Source organism: Odocoileus virginianus, chromosome 10 (assembly GCF_023699985.2).
Source record: "Odocoileus virginianus isolate 20LAN1187 ecotype Illinois chromosome 10, Ovbor_1.2, whole genome shotgun sequence".
NCBI lineage: Eukaryota > Metazoa > Chordata > Mammalia > Artiodactyla > Cervidae > Odocoileus > Odocoileus virginianus.
The window spans coordinates 22,175,427-22,197,949 of NC_069683.1; the positions used below are offsets into that span (position 1 = coordinate 22,175,427).

The 22,523-nt window shown below is 45.8% G+C and overlaps 1 protein-coding gene across 13 annotated transcripts in view; it reads right to left on the reverse strand.

The window, feature by feature from the left end:
* The window catches only part of PRR5L (proline rich 5 like), a 160,501-nt gene that overhangs the window by 33,591 nt on the left and 104,387 nt on the right, over positions 1-22,523 (reverse strand). For all 13 annotated transcript variants that reach the window (XM_070473173.1, XM_070473171.1, XM_020904975.2 and 10 more), the window contains one exon: positions 12,643-12,691. In XM_070473173.1, the coding sequence (XP_070329274.1) occupies positions 12,643-12,691 (49 nt within the window). The remainder of the gene's footprint in view (positions 1-12,642; positions 12,692-22,523) is intronic.

The window sequence follows — 22,523 nt, forward strand, 5'->3', positions numbered from 1 at the left end:
AGACGAAAGCCAAACCCAACCAGCATTGCCATCTCTCCAACCAGGGAAGACGTGACCACAAGCTTGGCTGGACTGTCTGGAAGGACTAGGGTGGACACCCAATGTCCTTTGAGCCCTTCATATAAACTCAGCAAGTGGAGCGTGGAGGCAGTGGGAGATTATGCAGAAATGATAGACTTTTTATAGAAGCTGACGATTTCTCAAGCTCGCATGAAAGAGACTGCCTGCAAAATTTTAAGCAGCAGTGAGGATGTGTCCCTCAGTGAGTGTGTGCATGAGAGAGCTGTGGGAAGACAGGGTTAGATGAAGTTCCTTTGCAAATGCAACGAACAACTGTTGGGTGTTTTGCATATATCACAGGATATTTATTCTTCGTCTCATCTAATTCTGACCTTCCCAATAATCTGATCGAGTTGGTGCTATTACCCCCTGACTTTACTGATAGTCAGGGTAGACTTGCCCACAGGAGACAGACTCAATCTTCCTGGCTCCACCAGCCATGTTCTTTCTACTCTGCCTTGCTGCCTTCCAGCAGGTCTTCCCACCCAGATCCCCTTCTTCCCTCAAAAGGGTACAGCTGGTCCCACACAACAGGCAGCTTTTCCAAAGGTCACAGAATCTCAGAGATGCCTCACCACTTACCTCACATCTTTAGATGATCAAAGGCCTATGCTTATGGCATGGGGGATTCACAGTGGTATACATCCTATCAAAAACCTATGCAGTTCTTGGTCTTCTCCTTTAGAAAACCCTGAAAACCCTGTTACCACGATGGTGAGAGCATACATGGCAGAGAGGAAAGATCAGACAGGTGTTCAAGTCCAGCTCAGCCACTTTCTAGCTGTGTGATCTTGGGCTTCCTTTCCTGAGTCCTGAGCCCCTCATCTGTAAAATAGCATCACACCAGCAATATCATAAAGTTCTTATAATAATCATTATAAATATACACACAGGAACTTCCCTGGTGGGCCAGTGGTTAAGACTCCGAGCTGCCAATACAGTGGGCGTGGGTTCAATCCCTGGTTGGGGAACTAAGATTCCACATGATGTGCGGCACAGCCAAAAGATTAAATACACACACACATACACACGTACATGCACACACACATACACGCATACACACACACACACAAAGTAATCAGTGGTAATGGGCAGTGACAACAATAGTTGCTCTGTTAGCCCAACTATCTTCACAAAAGGACAGGCGGGTAAAGAGATTCAATAATGAATAGACCTACATCAAACATATTAAAGTAGTTTATCAAAGGCACTATCACATTCCTGTGACTAATACATATATATGGAATTTTATAGACTCAATTAAAATTTCCAAGCTATAACCTAATTTGAAAAGTAATTAGCCATCATTTAGTTTCAAGATGAAACCCCAACTCAAAGTTATAGTGACGTCCTATAGGAGTCCACCAACTCTGTTAAAGGGAAAAAGGTCAATTCCTTTCCTAGGAATTACAGAACAGACAAGTAATGAAGGTGAAACTCTGTGATCTCTACCTTCCACCAAGCACACGAATCCTAGAAGCAAGAAAAACACCACAACACCAAACTGAGATGATCAAAATCAGGGCTTTGTGCCAACTTAGCTGGGCGGGAATGGATGGCACAGGTGTTTCCAGATGTAACCAACCCCATCAAATGGCTCTGAGCAAATGTCCCAATTCAGGCCTGAAGTCTGCCCTGGTCCCTTTCACTGGCCCGGAGGATGGCCTTAGGATGTCCCCCGATACTCTGTGCAAGGAGTCCCGATGTCTTGCTCTCCATCACTACCTCCATTGCCAACATGGATACCCCAGCCTTCTTCCAAAATAACCACAAATCCTCCTCAATTTCAAGTTTCTGAGATTTACCTCCAAATGTACGAGAGACTCCTCCCTGTGATGCAGGTTTCATAATTATGTTCCTGCACTGTAATTATTTACATTTTATAGGTGGGGGATGTCCAAGGCACCGAGAGAAATAAAAGCCTAGTCCAGGTTATATCATGAGTCAATGATAGTCAATATATCCCATGTGTCAGGATTTTAGGTTCTCAGGGGTGAGGACCATGTAATTTAGGTTACCTGGCTTGGAGAACAATGCTGAAAACATGGTAGAAGCTAACAAATATTCACTGAGTACATATTGCCTGTTTGGATGTTACAGACCATTTTTGCTTTTAAGAAATCAAGGTAAGAGAGAGAATGGTTTTAAGAAGAGAGAAAGTGATGTAAGTCCCTAAAATTCTAATACACAATAAGCTGTGTGCTCAGTCCTGTCCTACTCATTGCAACCCGATGGACTGTAGCCCACCAGGCTTCTCTGTCCATAGAATTTTCCAAGCATAAATACTGGCATGAGTTGCCATTTCCTACTCCAGGGAATCCTCCTAACCCAGGGATTGAACCCAAGTCTCCTGCATTGGCAGGTGGATTCTTTACCACTGAGCCACCTGGGAAGCCAAAATCCTAATACCCTTAGGCATTTGTACATTTTGCTCTTATTTTACAAATGGCATTTTCTTCCTTTGATGAAAACTACTTTGCGTCTTAAGAGACAAACTTTAAAAAGTGGCATAGGCTCTCCTTCCTGCTCTTTTCCAGGTCCTCCCCCTACAAGGAGACATTTCGGGGACGTTTTTTTCAAACTAAGGAAGTTATTTGTGTATTATGGAAGAAATGGAAAAGGAAACATTCTTTTTAAATGTCTCATGATACACAGCATAGAAATTCTGTACCTTAGACCAAAATAAGAGTAACAAAAACCTGAGGTGAAAAGGGGCCTTCAGAATCATCTAGTCCTTCTCACCTCTCCCCAGCCCTGTGGTCTGAATCGAATGGTCACACATAGTTTCAATAATTTTTTAGTTTGGACCCATTTTCCAGGGAGCTAAAGCACCTTTTAAAGCATCTGAAAGAAAGGTTTTTTTACTCCTAGGCTTTATAGATTTTGCCCTTATTTTACAGTTGAATAAATTGCAGCTAGAAGTACAGTCTCCATCTTTTATTTGGCACGTGCTAAGTGAGTTCAGATCTTTTGGGCCAGCCTGGCCCTTAGCCCCACTTCACTGGAGAATCGCCCGCCACCTACTCAGTGGCACCCTGCCCCCTCTTGCATGCTCGAACCCTTTGAGCCAGCCTGCATCTCTGGCTGCGCTGATTGGCCGGGTGCCCACCCTCCGCCCCACCTGAGTCTCCAACGGAGCCAATCACTTGCTCTCCTGGGAACTGTAATCAACCAGGCCCCCTTCAATCCAAACGGCCCTGTAATCTTAAGGTCCCAGTGCTTTGAAAGGGCTTACTCTCTGCAGTTGCCTTCCTCACTTTGTAATATTTTTATTTTTGAATCTGTGTTTTTTTTAAGAGAAAGCTGACAGGGCAATGGAGCTCACCCCAGGGGCTGGACTTCAGCTCACTTGTGGTCTGTTTCCTACAGCCACCCCAGGAGGGGTTTTTAGGTCCCTGCTCCCCACCCCCCGCCCATCTCCCCTACCTGTGTTTAAGAAGATGCTGAAAATGGGCTGCCAGTGGAAGAACAAGGCTCCAAGGAAAAAAACGCAAAACAAACAAACAAGCAAACACAAGGATGTCTGTGGAAAAGTATCCAAAACTATGCACTCTTCAGTGGATTGAAAAGATTGAGCTCATCCTGGGTAATCCCGGAGGGTGGGCAGAAGGAGTTGGGAGGACAGAGGAGACAGTGGGCCTGTGACAACTGCAGGGCTGCTCCCTGACCCGGCCAGAAGGACTCAGGAAAATGAAGAACCAACAAGCCAGGAGTTGGGGTGAGTGATGCTCCTCCCACACAAGGTAGGAGCTCTGTAAATGCTTAAGGCTACTGACCATCCATTGCTTCCAGTGCTTTAGCAGTGATGATGACAGTAAGAAGAGAAAGGAAGACAGTAGGGATGACGCAGGTTTTTACTCTTTGTCAGGCACTGTATTGTACCTTAGAATGCATGATCTCACTTTACCATTGCCACAAATTGATGCCTTTTATACAGAAGAAGAAACTGAGGCTCAGAAAAGTGAAAGTCAAAGTCACTCTGTCGTATCTAACTCTTTGCAACCCCATGGACTATACAGTCCATGGAACTCTCCAGGTCAGAATATTGGAGTGGTTAGCCTTTCCGTTCTCCAGGGGATCTTCCCAACCCAGGGATTGAACCCAGTTCTCCTGCACTGCAAGTGAATTCTTTACCAGCTAAGCCACAAGAGAAGCCCAAGAATACTGGAGTGAGTAGCCTATCCCTTCTTCAGCAGATCTGTCAGACCCTGGAATCAAAACAGGGTCTCCTGCATTGTAGGCGGATTCTTTACCAACTGAGCTATCAGGGAAGCCCTGAGGTTCAGAGAAGCAACTATCAAATTTGAGACCAGAACTTGCATCCAGGTTGATTGGAATCCAAAGCCCAAATCTTTTCCTCAGCATATGACTCTGTTTTACTTCCTCAACGATGGTTAAAAAAAATACTAAGGTGAACAGCTATCATTCCTTGATGGCTCACTTTGTATTATACAAAGCACTTGATATATGTCATCTCCTCTAGCGACGGGCAACGGTCTTTAGAAGTAGGTACTGTGATTACAGCTAGATTATCACTAAGAAAACTGAGTTTCAGAGAGGCTAGGTAACATACCTACAGTCACACAGGCAGAAAGTATTCTGGCAAGGACCGGCATTCAGACCTTCCTGGCAGAAAGGCTGGTGTTTTTAGGCATCACACTCTTCTGCCCTGTCAATTGGAGAGGTTTTTAATGCCCTTGCCCACAAAGGAAAATAGATGAGATCCATCTGGTTCAGATATGGTGGGGAGGTTGGCTTGGCAATTTCAGGCTATAATTGGGTTCCACCAAAACTTTCATTCGTCTGGGTCACTGCTGCTGCCCAATCCTGCTACAGCTTCTCAACTTCCGCCTCTCCAAAAGGGCTTTCCTGGGGCCACCCTCTCCGCTGTGCTAGGTCGCTTCAGTTGTGTCCAACTCTGTGAGACCCCATGGACTATAGCCAGGTCCCTCTGTCCATGGGGTTCTCCAAGCAAGAATACTGGAGTGGGTTGCCATGCCCTCCTCCAGCAGATCTTCCCAACCACATTCTATATCCAGCAAGGCACACACCTGGCTCCCAGATGGATCCTATTCCCAGATAAGACATTCTTTCCTACCCCAGAAGGATTTGGCAGTATGTCACTCTGCCTACCAAGAACTTGTATTAACCAATAATTCTAGTCCAGGCATTTGTTTCCAGGGACAGCAACGTCTGCAGAGGTTGTTGTCATTGGCATCAAGCCAATGATGGACTCATGGGCCACCTCCATTTTTTTCCCCTTTTGTGACTTTGAAAGTACAGCCATCATCTCTAAGGATGTCTACATTTCCTGTGAGCCTGGATGTCTTCCTAGATAAGCAATAAAAAGTCTTATAAACAAAACTCACCCCCAGGCCCAGAGAGTTCTTAATAAACCCATGTGTAGGAGTGATGAGACCAGAGAGAAAGCCCCAGATGGGAGACTGAAGACAATTTAAAACTTGGTACAAATGCTAATTCTTCACTTAGCATCATGTCGCTGGTAAAATTCACTGAAAGGGTGAATTGGGGCTTTTTTCAAGTTATTGTATTAGGAAGCAGGAAAATAGTCCCATGTCTGTTTTGCTACATGCTGAAAATATAAAATTTAAAAGCACTGAAATTTCTCTTCTCCGGGGTTTTTCAGGGGATGTCTTCAGGGCATTTTTAACACTTAAAGTATATAATCCAAAAGATTTTTTCCCATGTCCAGATGGCCTGGGTTTGATCTATGCTCTACCTTTTACTGGGCTTCCCAGGTGGAGCTAGTGGCAGAGAACCAGCCTGCCAATGCAGGAGACATAATAGACGCAGGGTATGATCCCTGGGTCGGGAAGATCCCCTGGAGGAGGGCATGGCAACCCACTCCAGTATTCTTGCCTGGAAAATTCCATGGACAGAGGGGCCTGGCGGGCTACAGTCCATAGGGTCACAAAAAGTCGGACACGACTGAAGCGGCTTACCATGCACGCTGTCTTTTACAAGCTGTATGATAGTGGGTAACCTCTCTTTCCCCAGGTTCAGCTGCAATATGTGCTAAACAATAACAATGAAAATTTTCTCATCAGCTGTCAGGAGGACTACATGACTCAGTGCAGGAGTGGTTCTCAGATCAGTTCTCAAGACTTGAGCACACACGAGAATCACTGAGGACTTGCTAAAACACAGACTGCTGGGCTGCAACCCCACAGTCTCTGATTCAGTTCATCTGAAGGGGGGCCTGAGGATTTGTTGATCTGACACTTTCTCAGGTGATGCAGAAAATGCAGCGGAGAACCAACAGCTTAGAACAAATGCAAATATTACCTTTTGTTACTATGATAGTTATTTTTGTCTTCCTTTCCTTGTAGAACAGCCTCAGAGAAAGGCCCCCTGCTGCTTTCCAAGTCTAACAAACACTCCTCAGCCCTCCCACCTCTGTTTTTACTTCTCAGGCCACTGAAGTGCTGGATATTTTCATGTACCCAGCATCTACCTCTGTCTTCCATCCCTTCTCACTTTGGTTCCCTAAACCTGTCTCCTGTCATTCCCAGCCTAGTCACCCAATTTCATCCATAATGGGTTTCCAAAAACACATACACATGTGGAACAAGACACTGACGTGTTATAAGGGGGAGTTCTGTTCCCATAGAGCATCAGATGATAAAATCCCTAATTACACCTCATTTTTTGAGCCCATCTTTGGGTGATATATTTGCAGCATTTCGCACATACATGTTCCTTCTTTAACAGTTGAATATGTAATAACCTCGTCCAATGAGGCTAAAGAGTTGCTATTTCAGCATGTCCACAGATTTCCATCTTTCTCTCACTTATATTAAAATTTATGGATATCCATTTCAAGACTCATTTTTCCATTTATCTTCATAAAAATTGGAGGAAAGTCCAATAAAAATATTCAAATAATTGCATAAAATTCAAGTAATTGCCAAGGAGATTAAGCACAGCAAAGCGGCTGGAAGGTAACCACCGGCTGGTGGGTAACCCCGCAGAAGGCAGCCTGAAAGAGCCAGGGGTCCTCCTGGAAGCCCCCAGACTATGCCAACTTTTTCCTGTCCCTTCTCAGCAGCCAAGGGAAGCGTTAGGCCACCCCAGTGTTCATAGACTCTGTACGTAAGGCCTCTCTTCCAAGAGCTCGCCAAATTCAAAATGCAACCTCTAATGACCTTCTCATTGGCTCCAATTTCACCTTCAAAGCAGTATATGGGAACTGTCCCTCACTACTTGCGTGCTTGCATGCTAAGGTTGCTTCAGTCATGTCTGACTTTTTGTGACCCTACGGACTGTAGCCCACCAGGCTCCTCTGTCCATGGACTCTCGGGCAAAAATACTGGAGCGGGTAGTCATTTCTTCCTCTAGGGGATCTTCCCGACCCAGGGATGGAACCCAAGTCTCTTATGTCTCCTGCAACGGCAGGCTAGTTCTTTACCACTAGCGCCACCTGAAGAAGCCCTCCTAATTTATCTTTTTTCCCATTTCAGGAATCATGCTAGCCTTCCCAAGTGGATTAAAGAAGAGTTTAAAATTTTGTACCCTATTCCATTTGGGTTTGGAAATTGCAAAAATTATTTCCCCCACTCTTTATTGTTTCTCCACCCTAATCTTCCTGGATTCTTACAAGCCCTATCTTTGTACCTAAACAATGCATTTATTCTGGGCCTGTTTTCAAGCCTTTACCTTCCACTCAGGGCTTCAGCTAACATAATGTTCTGTATTACCTGGATGGATGTATCTACAGCCCTGCACTTCAGTTTCATTCTCCATGGTGACCAGGATGTTCCTATGGGTCTCTCCTTCAGCTTCCTGCCACGTGCCACATGCCTTTGATGAATCCTCTCTGATAATGGTGAGTTAATGGGAAACTGGCCTCCTGGGACTCACGGATATGAGCAGAAGATGGAAACATTCATATCACACACTACTAGGCCATCTGTGACCTATTGACAAGTGTGGTTGCCAAATTTCCCCTTTTGCTAGGTAGTATCTTGTTCAAGGGCTTCCCAGGTGGCTCAGTGGAAAAGAATCTGCCTGCCAATTCAGAAGATGCAAGAGACGTGGGTTCAGTCCCTGGGTTGGGAAGATCCCCTGGAGAAGGAAATGGCAACCCACTCCATTATTCTTGCTGGGAAAAAATCCCATGGGCAGAGGAGCCTGGTGGGCTACAATCCGTAGGGTCGCAGAAGAGTCAGACACGACTGAGTGACTAAATAAAAACAACAAATCTTGTTGAAAGTCACTGACTACACACTGAGTTTCTGTATCAAGCAAAACTCTGGTTTCACCAAAAACAATTTAACTTTCTGGGCTTGAGGAAAAGCTTCCAACAGACACAACACAGACGAAGAAACACAGAAAGTGCTACCTGCCACTCTTCCCATCCCCACGTCCTGAACCACCAAGGTACCTAATCAGTTAAGAGAAAAATGCAGAGCATTTCCTATCATCCATTTCCAGAGTTAAAAGAAATCAATTACCTCCCCAGGGCTGTCTCTAGGATATAGAGTTCTTGTCGGAAACCCCAATTTTCCTTCTGGGCGCAATTCAAAACAGACTGAGGGAAAAAGAAAATCAATATTGCAAATGTCAAAGATTTTTTCTGGCCGGTGTCTTCCAGAAATCTATCTGTGCTTTTGCCAATCAAACCGGCTGACTTCTCTGTGTGCAAGCATAAGATAAGCACCATTTTTCCACCTGCTTTTCCCCTGCCCTCACCTGGGGTCATTTTCATTATTCTTCCTTCAAGACCATCTTTTTTTAAAGCTGCAAAATGAGAATGTTCACTTTCAAAAGCAGAGCCCCAGTGATGGCTTTTACAAACAGTGATCTCTGGGTTGGGGGTTCTGGGTACCAGGAGACAGGCCTCACTGCTGAGCACAGATGTCTGGGAGGGCATCTGATCCTCCAACACAGAGGAGCCCGCTCATCACCTTACCCAACAGCCATGTCCATGGCATGTAGGTTGCAACAGTCCACCCCCGGATTTCATTCCTCACTTGTCCCCAGACCTTGCCCCCTCCTTCTTGCTGGATGAATGCTCTTTCTGGAGCCCATCCTGACTGTCCCTCTTAAAACTACAGCTGATAACTGAGTGTGAAGGCTGAGGTTGCCTCTATCCGCCTTCCCTCCTGGATTTCCCTCTTTATCTGAAGAACTCTTCTCGGCGTGGCTTTGAAACCAGCCCATTACCAAGGGTGCCTGGCGAAGGACTTTCCAAACCTGAGTCTCTCTTAAACCACCGTCACCACTTGGCCACAACCAGGGCCACTTACACTGTTATTCCTATATACTATTTTTCTTCAATCAATCCATTTTTTGTTCTTTATTTTTAAAGATTTTTTTTAAAAATGTGGGCCATTTTAAAAGTCTGTATTGAATTTGTTACCATATTGCTTCTGTTTTATGTTTTGGTTTTTGGCCCCAAGGCAGGTAGGATCTTAGCTCCCTGACCAGAAGCCCACACCTCCTGCATTGGAAAGCGAAGTCTTGACCGCTGGACCACCAGCGAATTGAGGGAAGTTCCCCTCAATCCACTTTTTCAAAATATAAATATGTTCAAAAAAGAAACCATAGCAACACCATTTACCATAATCAGAATGTAACTCAGGATCTACTCAATGCAAACTAAATGATGTTATATAACCCTAATTATAATTAGACAGTGCTCTGGCTGAAGACACTAAGTCTGAAACCTGCTCTCTCTTCCTTAAACAAGAGAGATCATCAAGTCTTGCAGAAGCATAACAGACACAAGGGCGCAAACCAAGACTTTCCCTGGCAGGATCAGAAGTGCCAAAGGAAAATAAGGAAACACCATGAAGGAAAGGTTGCTCAATACCACGGCATACACCTCCTCAAATCTCTTGTGTACCCACAGACACAAGAGGAAGGACAACGCCTTCCTCTAGCCCAGGAAAGTTTATTGGGCATCTACTATGTGCTAGGTAATTTCTAGGGACTAGAGAATCAAACAAATTTAAAAAATGGCTCTGGGCCCGCACGAGACCTAAAACCTACATTTTAACAAACAGTGTCTAGGATAGCCTTTGTTCCAATCTAGCACCTTAAACTAAGGAAAAAACCCAGATTTGACATCATAAAAAAACCCCAGAAGGAGACTGAATAGTCACCAAGCAGTCTCTCTGATTAAGCTCTAGATAAAACATGACATGTGGTTACCAGCTGTTAAGTGTCTGGCGCACTTTGTAAGCAGTACTAACTGCCCCCGAAACCTCAGCGCTTCCCAGATAAACAAACCTCCACCCAAAAGCCCCCCCCCCACCCATCTGAGGGGGAGCCCCCAAAGCAAGCAATGACTGACACTTCAAACCTGGTTGAAACCACACAGGGAACCTTGTCTATTTTAAATGTCAATGAGGAAGGCAGCTGGGCCAGCAGGTTTCTCCAGGAGGGACTGAAAAACCACTTCTGTAGTGGGATTTAAAACTCAGTCAACTACAGACAGCAAGAGAAGAGCCTGTGGACAAGACTGACCTCTGAGTCAAGGGCAACTGAAATGATTCACATTCGTGACTAATTATCTCTTCTTTAATCTTTGTTTGTCTCTCTCCCTGGACAGGGGTTGTCTTTCAAGCTGCTGAGGTTTTTGACCTGACTGAATTCCCAGCTTCTGTTGGGTCTTGCTTTGTCCAGACTTAGAATGGCCAAGTGGCCACTTTCTGGTGTGTGTGTGGGTGTGTGTAACAACTGACATTTATCATTCTTTCAAAGTGCACATAAAAGTTTAAGCTTCCTGATCTATTCAAAGAAAATGAAAGGACGCCTGTGTTGTTTTTAAAACCTACAGACTATTTATACTGTCTTAAAAGTATGCTCACCTGGGATACAAAATAACATCACCAACCTGAAACCAATTTGTTATGGATTTTTATGTCACTTTCCCATTAAAATGGATGAATTACACTTTAGAATAAAGAATATGTATACAGCTGATCCTTGAACAACGTGGGGGGCTTTGGGGGGCCAACCCTCCACGTACTTGAAAATCTGCATATAATTTATAGTCAGTCTTCTGCTTACCAAGATCTTTGATATTCATAGAGTCAACCAACCACGGATCCTACAGTACAATACTATTTACTATTAAAAAATAAACCAAACCTGTGTAAAAGCGGACCTTTGCAATTCAAACCCATGTTGTTCAAAGGTCAACAGTATATAGATATTTAATGAACACATTATTCTGTCTTACTCTGTATTAATTACTGTTCGAACACTTAACAAATAATAATTACCTTAGTCCTCACAACAGCCCTATAAGGTTACATTCTATGACCCCTGTTTTTACAGAACAAGACACTAAAATAAGAGAGGTAAAATGACTTTCCAAGGCCACATAGCTAGAAAGTGGCTGTGCTGGGCGCTGAACCCAGGCAGTCTGGCTCCAAGCATTCCTCTCTGCTGCCCCCTGCCCCAGCCCCCGCACACTGTGTGCTGTGTGCTTTGCATGCATTATTTCATGTGGACTAGGCAGTGACCTATAAGGTAGATCTTTTTTTGGTTTTAATTCCATTTTACAGATGGGGAAACTGAGGCACAGAGAGGTGAAGCAGCTTGCCCCAGACACTCAGCTCCGACTTCGTGGAAGTCACCCACTCAGTTACATGACACCTCCCCACGCCCTCCCACCACGTGCCTTTGGCTGGGGTCAGGAAGCCAGCTCGTGCCAGTGGGTTAGAAACCATCCTGTGACTGCACCTGGAGTCTTGAATTCACTAGCTGCACGACAACAGTGTCTAGGCAGGAGGAATGTTAGCTTGTCTGATTGAATTCTACCTTTAACAGAACAGACTGAGAGGCTTAGTGACAAGAAAGAACTCGGCTAAGGGACGTATCATTACACTCAGTTAGGTACCATCCACGGGCTGGCAGGGAATGGCAATAGTGGAGCAGTTCTCCAAGTGTGGGTCAGCGTCCCCTGGGGGATCACCCAGACCTCTTCCACATGGTCAAAACGATTTTCTTAACAACACTAAGCTGTTATTTGCCTTGCATCCTCCGTGAGCGTACTGTGGAATTTTCCAGAGACTATGTGCAATATTTTCCAGACACGCATTATCACAACAGACTGATGATGAAGCCGATTCGAGGACCCAGCCTGCAGGCAAATATGCAGGCCTATAGGACAATGCCACACTTCTATGTTTAGTTTGAAAAAGTTATTGTTCATAAAAATGTCATTAATGCTAACATTAGTAGGTTTATTGAATGAATAAGTAGGTTTATTGAATGAATGAAGGCACATAGTAAAGTTTCTCATCTCTAATTTCTATTATGGTGAAGATACAGTTAATCCAAATAAATGATCATTTTTAAGAACATAAAGGGGTTCCTGAGAGCAAAAAGCCTAACAACTGCTGCCTGAGACTATACTCTCCAAAAGAGCAAGGACCCTTGCCTTGTATGCCTCCACAGGTGCTGCATTGCAGTCCCAGCACATAGTAGGAACTCGGGATGCATAACTGTGGATGTTGAAGGCATGTCCTGTGTACCATATCGGTCATCCCTTACGGTCTATGTACCCACATGCAAAGAATAACCCATGCTCAGATGCACAGAACTTACCTGGAAATAGTCTGTAATGAATGATCCAAGTTCACTCTTCAGCAGCCGCCTGGAGAGAGAGAAACACTGTCAAGCAGTCCTTGATGCCACAGCTCCTGCAGTCCAGCTCTTGGATGCACGGTGAATTGGCGCGCTTGCCAGAGACACAGGTGCTGAGGCCAGGCCTGGGAAGGGAGTGTGCTTTCCTAGGCCCTAGGAATGCCCTACCCCCACCAAGGTTATTAAAGGATGGGGGTTGGGGGACGGGAATCCTAGAGGGACTTCTGCTCCTTCATTCACTTTATGGGTAAAGCATCTCCAGAGGGCAGCCACAGGGTATCTTATTTCTAAGAGAGGTGGAGGCAGGCCAGGGCACCTTGCTTCACATGCAGCAAAAGATAAGGAAGCGGAATACCACAACTGTGTAATTAATGCCCCTATGTTTGCAGAGTTCCTGGTTTAAAATGCATTTCACATTTTTCATACATTCTTCATCCAAGTATTGGAAAATGTGTGTGTGGGGGGAGCAATTATTATCCCTCATGTCTAGATAAAGAAATTGAGGCACAGAGAGGTCTCCCAAATAAGTCAGTGGCAGAGTTAACATTCAAGCTTTTCCTGCAAATTCAACATTCTTGCATAACTCTGCCCTGTCTTGCCTCAAAAATTCATGGGAGAATATATTCAGGTACCGTGGTTTCGGTGGTCTAACTGCCCATCCCCAAGCGACCAAACAGTCCTCGAGGGGAGAACGGGTCTATTTTATTTATCCAGCCCCAACTTTCATTCATTCAGCTGCCGTTTATGTGCCAGTCACTGTCCCAGCACCAGTCGTACAGAAGAGAACAAAAACAGGTGAGGTTTCTGTTCTCAAGGAGCTTACATCTTTGCAGGGAGCCAGCGGGTTAATCAATACACTCCCAAGATAAGTTCAAAGAGCCTTAAGAGCTAAAAAAAAAGAAAGAAAGAAAGAAAGATATTGAAAAATGGGAGTATTGGCACCAGACCTCCTTCTCCCTGTGACAAATCATGCAAACATCCCTACTGTTCTTCCTTTAATTTAATCCAAACAAGGTAAGGAAGCTGAAGCCAAGAATCCAGTGAGTTCCCTAGAGAAGAAAACCTTCAGAACATCCAATGACTTTATTTACGCATCCCATCAGCCACGGTTACTAAGGAGCAAACATTCAAACTTCTGACCACACCAACTGGGTTTTAACTCCTCAAAACAACGCGTTCCCATGTGTCGGATAAACAGAAAGTTGTTACAGCAAGATGTCACAAGGTGCAGAAGATAGACACAACAAGATTGGGCCCCAAGAAGAAGAACCATCCATGACCTAAACTTTTGTACCAGGAAGAACCCTGGAATGCTGAAAACCCACAATGAGCAAGGAAAATACCTTCTTTTTCCCAGAACTGAAGATGTGTCTATGGTGGACACTGCATTTTGAGATCCAAGAGAACTGCATTTTCTGATCCAAGAGATCAGAAGGACACCCCACCCAGAGAACCTAAGGTTCACTGACATATGGGTAGGTTTGACCAAGACAGGGAAGTCTTCGTCAGTCACCAGGCCAAGAGCAGGTGGGTACCAGCTGGTCTTCGAGGCTAGAGGCCCCTCTCAGACCGGACATGGAAATCAAGCAGGTGGTCCCAGGGAGTGGCCCTGGGACAGGAAGAGACAGGGAAGCTGCTTCTGGCTGCTGGCTCCCAACAAAGTCTTCACGGCCACCGGGAAGTCTCAAAAACAGGTGTGGGAGCCAAGCTTCATCAAAAAGTGGGGGAAACAAGGCCTCACAGTCAGTTACTACTAACAGAGCTGCTCAAGTCTATCTTCAGGGCCCACAATGTAGAGGGGTCAACACGGTTCTGAGGCTAAATTGTGTGCTATGGAATTGGTGTCCCAAGGAAGCCACACTGGGAGAACGCTGTGCTCATGAAGATGCTTCAGATAAAAGCAAAAAAGAGAGTTCAGCAGTAGGAGTAGGCCTTCAAAGTCAAGAACTATGGAAACCTCCTGGAGCATGGCAGGGGCGTAATCATTGTTAGCTGGGACTGGACGTGATTAAGCAGGTGATTATCGCTCAAGGATTTTCAGAGTGGTACCCTGGGAGCATCGTGATGCTACCCAACTGAGGACCTCAAGGTCTCCTCCCCTGCCAGTGACAGGAATGGTATGGCACCCTGAGGTTACAGCCAAGGCTCCATCAAGCCATGGCCAACGTCAGAGTTCTGCAGACCATTACAGGAAGACAAAGCTCAAGATAGAAACCAGCTCATAAAGGCACAGAGGCTATAGAGTGAACTTGTTCCAACTGCCAAGACAAAGGCCTAGCAAAAGGACTCAGAAACTAGCAGCAGCCACCCCAGAGCAGTAAGATGCTGATGGATATAAACAAAGAAGCATAATAGAAAGAGGTGCTCCCATCACACTGATAAGGGTGGTCCTCAGTTCTTTACTGAAGCGGGGCCAGACCCAGGTGTGGAAATCTGCTTTACATACATTAATCGTAATGGACTATAACCAGATCTTGTAAGAGAACCATGCAATTGTCCTTTTATCAAATCCCAAGTTCAAAACCCTCTCCACTAGGTATTTTTATTAGAGTTACCAGAACAGAATAGACCTTACCTGATCATTTAAATCAACATTCTACTGGCCTTGGTGGGTAAATCAGCAAGCTATCTGTCCCTTACAAAATCCTGTCTTATTTCTGTCTGCACATGTTACTGGTTAGACAACGTCAATGCATATATGTACAAGATTTTTGCTGCAATGAAATATAGGGATTAACATAAATTGCATCAATAAAGTGCTCATAAAAATTTGGTTCACTCATACAATGAAGTTCTAAGTAACCATAAAAAAAAACACAAAAGGAAATGTGTTCTTAGTAATGATATGAAGATGCCTACATTACATTAAGTTTTTTAAAAAAGTAAGTTGCAGAACAGTATGTATAATATGTGAAAAGAAAAGAGAAATATATATATAGTTTTTTATTTACACAATATCAACAAATTCATTTGTCAAATCTGGTCTAACTTGCTGTTCTGTCATAGCTATATGATTTGGTGTCCAAGTGGCCCTTTGAACTAAAATATACGGTACTTTGGGGCTTCCCAGGTGGCGCTAGTGGTAAAAGAACCTGCCTGCCAATGCAGGAGACATAAGAGACACGGGTTTGATCACTGAGTTGGAAAGATCCCCTGGAGGAGGGGACGGTAACCCACTGCAGTATTCTTGCCGGGAGAATCCCATGAACAGAGGAGCCTGGCACGTTACAGCCCACGGGGTCACACAGCTGGACACGAATGAAGCGACTTAGCGCACGCACACACACACACACACAGTACCTTAATTTTTAAACACACAAAACACACATGCATTTTCAAAATTATCTGTAAATGCACTGGGTTGTGTCTTCTCCCCTGTATCTCCCCTAAAAGAAGGCTACAGAAGGTTGAAGCTGTTACTGGAAATTAAGTTGGGCAACAAAACACTTTGCTGGGGCTTCCCAGGTGGTTCAGTGGTAAAGAATCTTTCTGCAGTGCAGGAGTCACAGGAGACATGGGTTCAATCCCCGGGTCGGGAAGATCCCTTGGAGGAGGGCATGCAACCCACTTCAGTATTCTTGCCTGGAGAATCCCCATGGACAGAGGAGGTTACAGAAGGTTGAAGGGGATGGGGGTGGGAGGGGGGGTTCAGGATGGGGGACACATGTACACCCGTGGCTGATTCATGTCAATGTATGGCAAAAATCACCACAGTACTATAAAGTAATGAGCCTCCAATTAAAATAAATATATTAATTAAAAAAAAAAGAAGGTTGAAGCTATTACTAGAAATTAAGTCGGGCAACAATACACTTGAGCAAACTTTCTTCCTTGAAGTTGGGAGATGCAGTGCTGTAGACACCAAATCACCTCATCAGACCCCAGTTTGTGGGTCTCATATAAAGTGTCAAGTAAGTATCCCCAGCTGCTTTTCCGTAAGTATTCCTTCTGTATGTATAAAGGAACTCTGGAAGAAAAGCCAATAAACGACTACAATAAAAGTGATCTTTGGCAGGGAAGTAGGAACTGGGTTTCTGGAGTACAGGGAAGGGAGATTCCTTAGATATTTAAAATCTGGGAGTACATGGTGGACATGTCCTGCTCAACACCCTAAAAACGATGGTTTCTAATTAACGATCGCCACCACCAAGGTTGCCAGCGGATGGCTCGAGGCCGGGAAGGAATTGTGGGAATGCGTTCCCACATCAAGAGCACAGTATCAGGAAGCAGACTGACCTCGGGGAACAGAAACCCACAAGGCCTGAGAGTCTGCCAGTGCAAACCCACCCCGGGGCGGTACCCCGAGATCTTAACACAGAGAGCGCGGGGTAAGGTGAGGTCAGAGCCCGCTGGCCCAGCTGAGAGCAGTCAGCCGCTGCGTTGTGTGGGATCCACCGTCGATGTCTATACTCTGTGTGTGCTCCACTTGCGCTCGATTTACAAGGAAAGTGCCCTTCTGAAAAGCTCTGCCCTGGCCTTAGCTGAAGTGAGGGAAAGGGATTTTCTGCCTCTCGGCCTTGAGGCGCCATCTCAAGGGGAACTTGGCATAACTTCTCCACCAAAACAGGAAGGGGACTGACAGAGCATCGGGACCCCAGGAGTTAATCCCACCACATCACAAGCATTTCCTGAAAACCTACTGTGTGTCAGACACGGTGTGAGGCGCTAGGAGAGGAGGATAGGAGAGCTTGACAATGACTCCGCCCCATCGGGACCACTCCCTCGGGAGACAGACAGGGTACCATCTTTTCCCAAAATGGTAAGGATCAAGGCAGGGATGCACAGATCTAAATCCACAGAGGGATCACTCAGCCCTATAATCTTCCTCACTGTTTTCCAGTTCAGCTTGGAAAGTACAAGAAAGAAGAGAAAAGCAGAAGAAAGACAGGATTAAAGAGCCTGTGTTTTGTGGTCCCCTCCATACAGAAGAGATGGAAAACCTGATTCCCAAAACCTTGGATGTGTGTTTCTCCTGGGCACAGAGGCACCAAAGTCAGCAGCCTCCCTTCCTCTTTTTCCATCCTTTTCTAGGGTTTCTTCCCAGGAAACAGGAAAGTGATTACATATTGGAGCAATTAATAATAATGAATAAAAAACCAATTGCTCCTAGGATGGAGCCTCACTTTTTTTTCCCTAATTAAAGTTTACTGAGCACTTATTAAGTGCCAGGCACCACTGTCAATAATGTACATGTGTTTCCTCATTTAAGCCTAAGACAAAACTGTTAGGTGGCAGTGATATTTCTGCTTTGTAGACACAAGAAAACAGAACCTCAGAGGTTACTGAGAGGGTGTGCAGTGGGCTTAGGATAGAGAGGAGAAGAGTTTCACTAAGAGTGCAGTTTCATTAAGACCTGGGTCTGAACCCTGTGGTTAGCAATATCTTTTACAAGTTAACTTACAAGTTCATCCCTTGTACCTGTTTCCTCAACTGGAATTCGGGGGTAATCAAAGGATCCACTCCACAGAATTACTGCAAGGGTCAGTTAGTTAACCTTGGAATGGTGAGTTTATAGAACACTGCCTGGCATACAGCAAAGCTTGGCAAGTGTCACCACCACCATCACCCCCATCACCAGTGTCACCACCATCACTATCATCACCACCATCGTACAAGCCCCACCACCACCATCACTACCACCACCATCACCCCACCACCATCACCCCCGTCACCAGTGTCACCACCATCACTATCACCACCACCATCACCCCCACCACCATCACCCCCATCACCAGTGTCACCACCATCACTATCATCACCACCATCACCACCATAACCAACATACTAACATCACCATCGCTACGGGCACCACCACCATGACCATCACCACCACGATCGTTACTATCACCACCACAATCATCATTACCACCACCACCACCAGCAGCAGCCACTGAGCTAGAATGAGAAGGAAGTGGGGGCTTGAGAGTAATGGGAAGTGAATGTTTACGTGGGACTCAACGCAAAAGGGCCATCACAAGGAGAAATGGGGAACCGCTCACGCCCTGATCTGTGTTATCTCACCCCTCACCCTCCAGGCTGACCGGGTGAGACACCACCCCAGATGACAGGATTTCCTGCTATTACACAGGCCTGCCATCTCCCCCCACACCATCTTGTCAACTCAACTTCCCACTTCTGTGGGCCCGATGGTAAATGAGGCACAGAAGCTGGATTCTAGCCAGCTGAGAGGCAGAGGGATGACCGAATGGCAGGCAGGGCAGGAAATAGCAGAAATGACACAGAGAAACCACCTTTGATGTGAGCCACAGTCTCCCCTGAGCACAAGCTCCAAAGCAGCAAAATTCCAAAGGATGATGAAGCAGCTTAGAGAGAGGTGCCTCAGGGCTAAAGTCTAGCCGGCGTGACTGGGGAAACCGTTATCAGTTGTGTAGTATTTCGGTGCCACATGACAATGGGGGGCTGCCCCAGGCCCCTTGGCAGGATCTGGCCAGATGCCCTCAGGGTCCAGGAACAGGGGGGACCTTACAGGATCCTGCCTGATCCTAAACTGGTCAGTGCCTCTCTGATTTGATCATTAAATTCTCCCAAGATGACCCACCTCACATCTGCAACAGGGTGTGTTTCAAGGAGGCGGCATCTTTTAAGCAGGAGCACATGGAAACGACCTTTCCTCACAGGCCCCCATTCTATAGAGGCCCATCAGAGATCGTGTGCATGACTCAGATAAAACGCTAGGACTCTCACACCTCTCTATACTCTGCACTGCCTGGGTGGCAGTGGGCACAGTGAAAAAGATGAAGAAAGCCAACAGCAAGCACTTCCAGAGCTATAAATCATGCCGCTTGTACTATGCTAAGCAGTTGGCACAAAGCCTCCAGTAGCCTTTAAGGTAGGAATTGACCCTTGTTTTGAAGACAAGAAGACTTGACACTCACAGCCTTGCCTGAAGCCATACACACCGGCAGATCCCAACTCAAACAGAGGCCCACCTGAACATCAGGCAGAGGTACCCGCCCCCACGCCCACAGGGGCAGGCAGATAAGGTAAGGAAGGGACATAGACGGGCACCAACAACGGGGCTGCAGCAAACTCTGCGGGAACCAGCAGCCAGGTCTCGGTCCCACTGACCAGTTGACCAGCTCCAAGTCCAGCGCTGCCCACTATAAACTTTCCAGAGAGCCCTGGGTTTTCAGGGCAGATGTCCAGATGCTGTGCAGGCCAGCCACCACATGGGCTGGCCCTGGAGGCTTCTCATGAGCTCCCTCCCTCAAATTACTCTTCCTGCCCCCAAAGATAAGGCTCCTTCTCAACCAGAGCAGACACAAGGCATCAGGCAGAGTGACCTGGGCCAGAAAGAGATCTTGCCTGAAGGCCTCTCAAACGAGTTCTCAGAAGGCAATGCTCCAACCATCTGATGATCTGTTCATGAACCTCTGTCCAGGGGCATCAGGCTTAAATCTGGACAAGGCCCATCATGCGCCTCTTGGAGCCCACTTACTGTTTTTTGGTTGTTGTTCTTATTCTTCTGTTTGTTTTTAAAATTTTATTTACCTATATATTTATTTGGCTGCTGCAGGCAGGAGCTTTTGGTGCAACCCTGGGTTTAGTAGCTGCCACAAGCGGGAATGTGGGATCTTAGTTCCCCGACCAGGGATCAAACCCGCATCTTCTGCATTGGAAGGTGAATTCTTAACCACTGGAGCACCAGGGAAGTTCCCCACTGACTGTTTGTTAAGGAACATGGGAGGCTCAGGTGCAAGTCTCAGGTCAGCTGCTAACTAGCTCTGCAAACTCTGGGCCAGTTATTCCACCTCTCTGTGCCTCTATTTCCTCATCTATAAAAGGGAGATACAGCAGCACCCAGATCACACGAGTGTGGTGAGTTTTACCAGAGTTAACACACAGAGCCTGGCATGCACTAAATAAATGTTCTATAAAGTCTGCTATTATGTCATGGAATCTTGACTCAGACCAGTCCCCTCTGCCAGCCTGTGGGCTCCATCCGAGTTCTCCTCTCCTCCCCTCCCAGCTCTCGCCCCAGCTTCAGGTCCCAGTTGGGTCAACAGTTTCCTCCCAGGGCTGCACCCAGCTAAGGCAGAGCTCCGCTCTGGGACTCGGGCAGCCAACTAACGCAGAACAAGGACGTTCAACTCCAACCTGTCAGAGATGGAGCTCAATTCTTGGAAACTCCTCTTTCCTTGAAAATCTCTGGGGTTTCCTTCACGACGCCTCCCTCCCAACAAGAACCGAAGCAGGGTGGTTGGAAAGAGAAGGAAAATGTGAGTTTCCTGCCTCAGGCCAGCTGCAGATAACTCATCTCTGGTTTCCGGAAACCTCCATCTGTGAGCATTTATTTCTACTGAGAAAAAAAAAAAAAAATCTCCCCAGGAAGAAGGAGGGGTGAAAAGGTATGGAGAGATGAGTGGCAAGATTTTTCTCTCCTCACTTGCCCTTTCTACCTGACTCTCACCTGCCCCATCCTACAGATTTCAACAGGGTGCCTTCTCCCAGATCTAAGGGTGCCCCCTCCCCACCTCGCACTTCCCCAGCACTCTGGATTCTCCCACCACCTGACTTAAAATATTGCTTGATAGCTGCCTGTTCAGTTCCTTCATCTTACTCTGTGGTACGTTCCCTAAGAGCAAGAACCACTCACCTCAACAGCTGCCCCAGAACCTGGCAGAAAGTCCACAAATATTCACCGATGAAATGAAGGAAAGCATCAATGACCCCTCTCTCTATGTGTACCCCCCACCTCTAGCCAACCACAAACCGAAAGCACTTTTAAGAACCTACTTGCATAGGTTCCTATAAGAACCAGGACACATAAACAGTAGCTTTCTCACACTTTCCTAACGTTCTACAATTAGTGGACTAGTTACTGAAAAGAATGTTTTAGCAGGAGCATGCTTTCGTGTTTTAGTTTGGCCACTCTTGTTCCTGGGAAAGTTCATGAAACTCAAACCTCTAACCCAGACTTGTCCCCACTAGTCAAAATGCAGCCACATTAGGATGGAGGCTGGAGGGGGGCGTTCAAAACCACACTGATGCCCCATAGAGAATTTAAACCAAGAACATACTCAGGTCCAGCCCACGCCAGGGCAGACAGAATTGTAGGTTGTGATAACAAGGGATTTCACTAGAATATGTCTATTCTGAGGGGTCATTTTCTAAGTCAGTTTCAACAGAAAATAATCTGATTCATGGTCTTCATATTGATGGACCATGAGCACTGACTTTAATTTAGGGAAAACTTGCCACTTTATTGAGGTGGCCACCTGATGCAAAGAGCTGATTCACTGGGAAAAAAACAGAAGCTGGGAAAGACTGAGGGCAGAAGGAGAAGGGAGCTACAGAGGATGAGATGGTTGGATGGCATCACTGACTCAATGGACATGAGTTTGAGTAAACTCCGGGAGATAGAGAAAGACAAGGAAGCCTGGAGTGCTGCAGTCCATGGGGTCGCAGAGTCAGACACGACTTAGCGACTGAACATCAATAATTCCTGACAAATTTGATCTTAAAAGTTCTCTGCATCCTTCTTTTGATTTAATGATCAATTGTAGAACCTAACGATCCTTAGTCCAGAGTTCTTCCGCAGAGCTACCCCAAAGTCTATCTGCCAATGTTTAAACTGGAGCTCATTTTTTAGATATGGAGACATGTCTTAGAAGAAAACACCAATTATTTGTAACAACTGAATTTCGGGACCCAATTATATAAAACTTAACCTTTCTGGTGATCCTTTGCATTGGCTAATATTTATATGAATTCACATTTCCCAGGGAACACACTAACTCCACAATTAGGGCTGGCTGGGGTAACCTGGGGAAGCTGATTTAGGTTTTGACATTGGACTTGGATAATCCATCAAAGTTTAT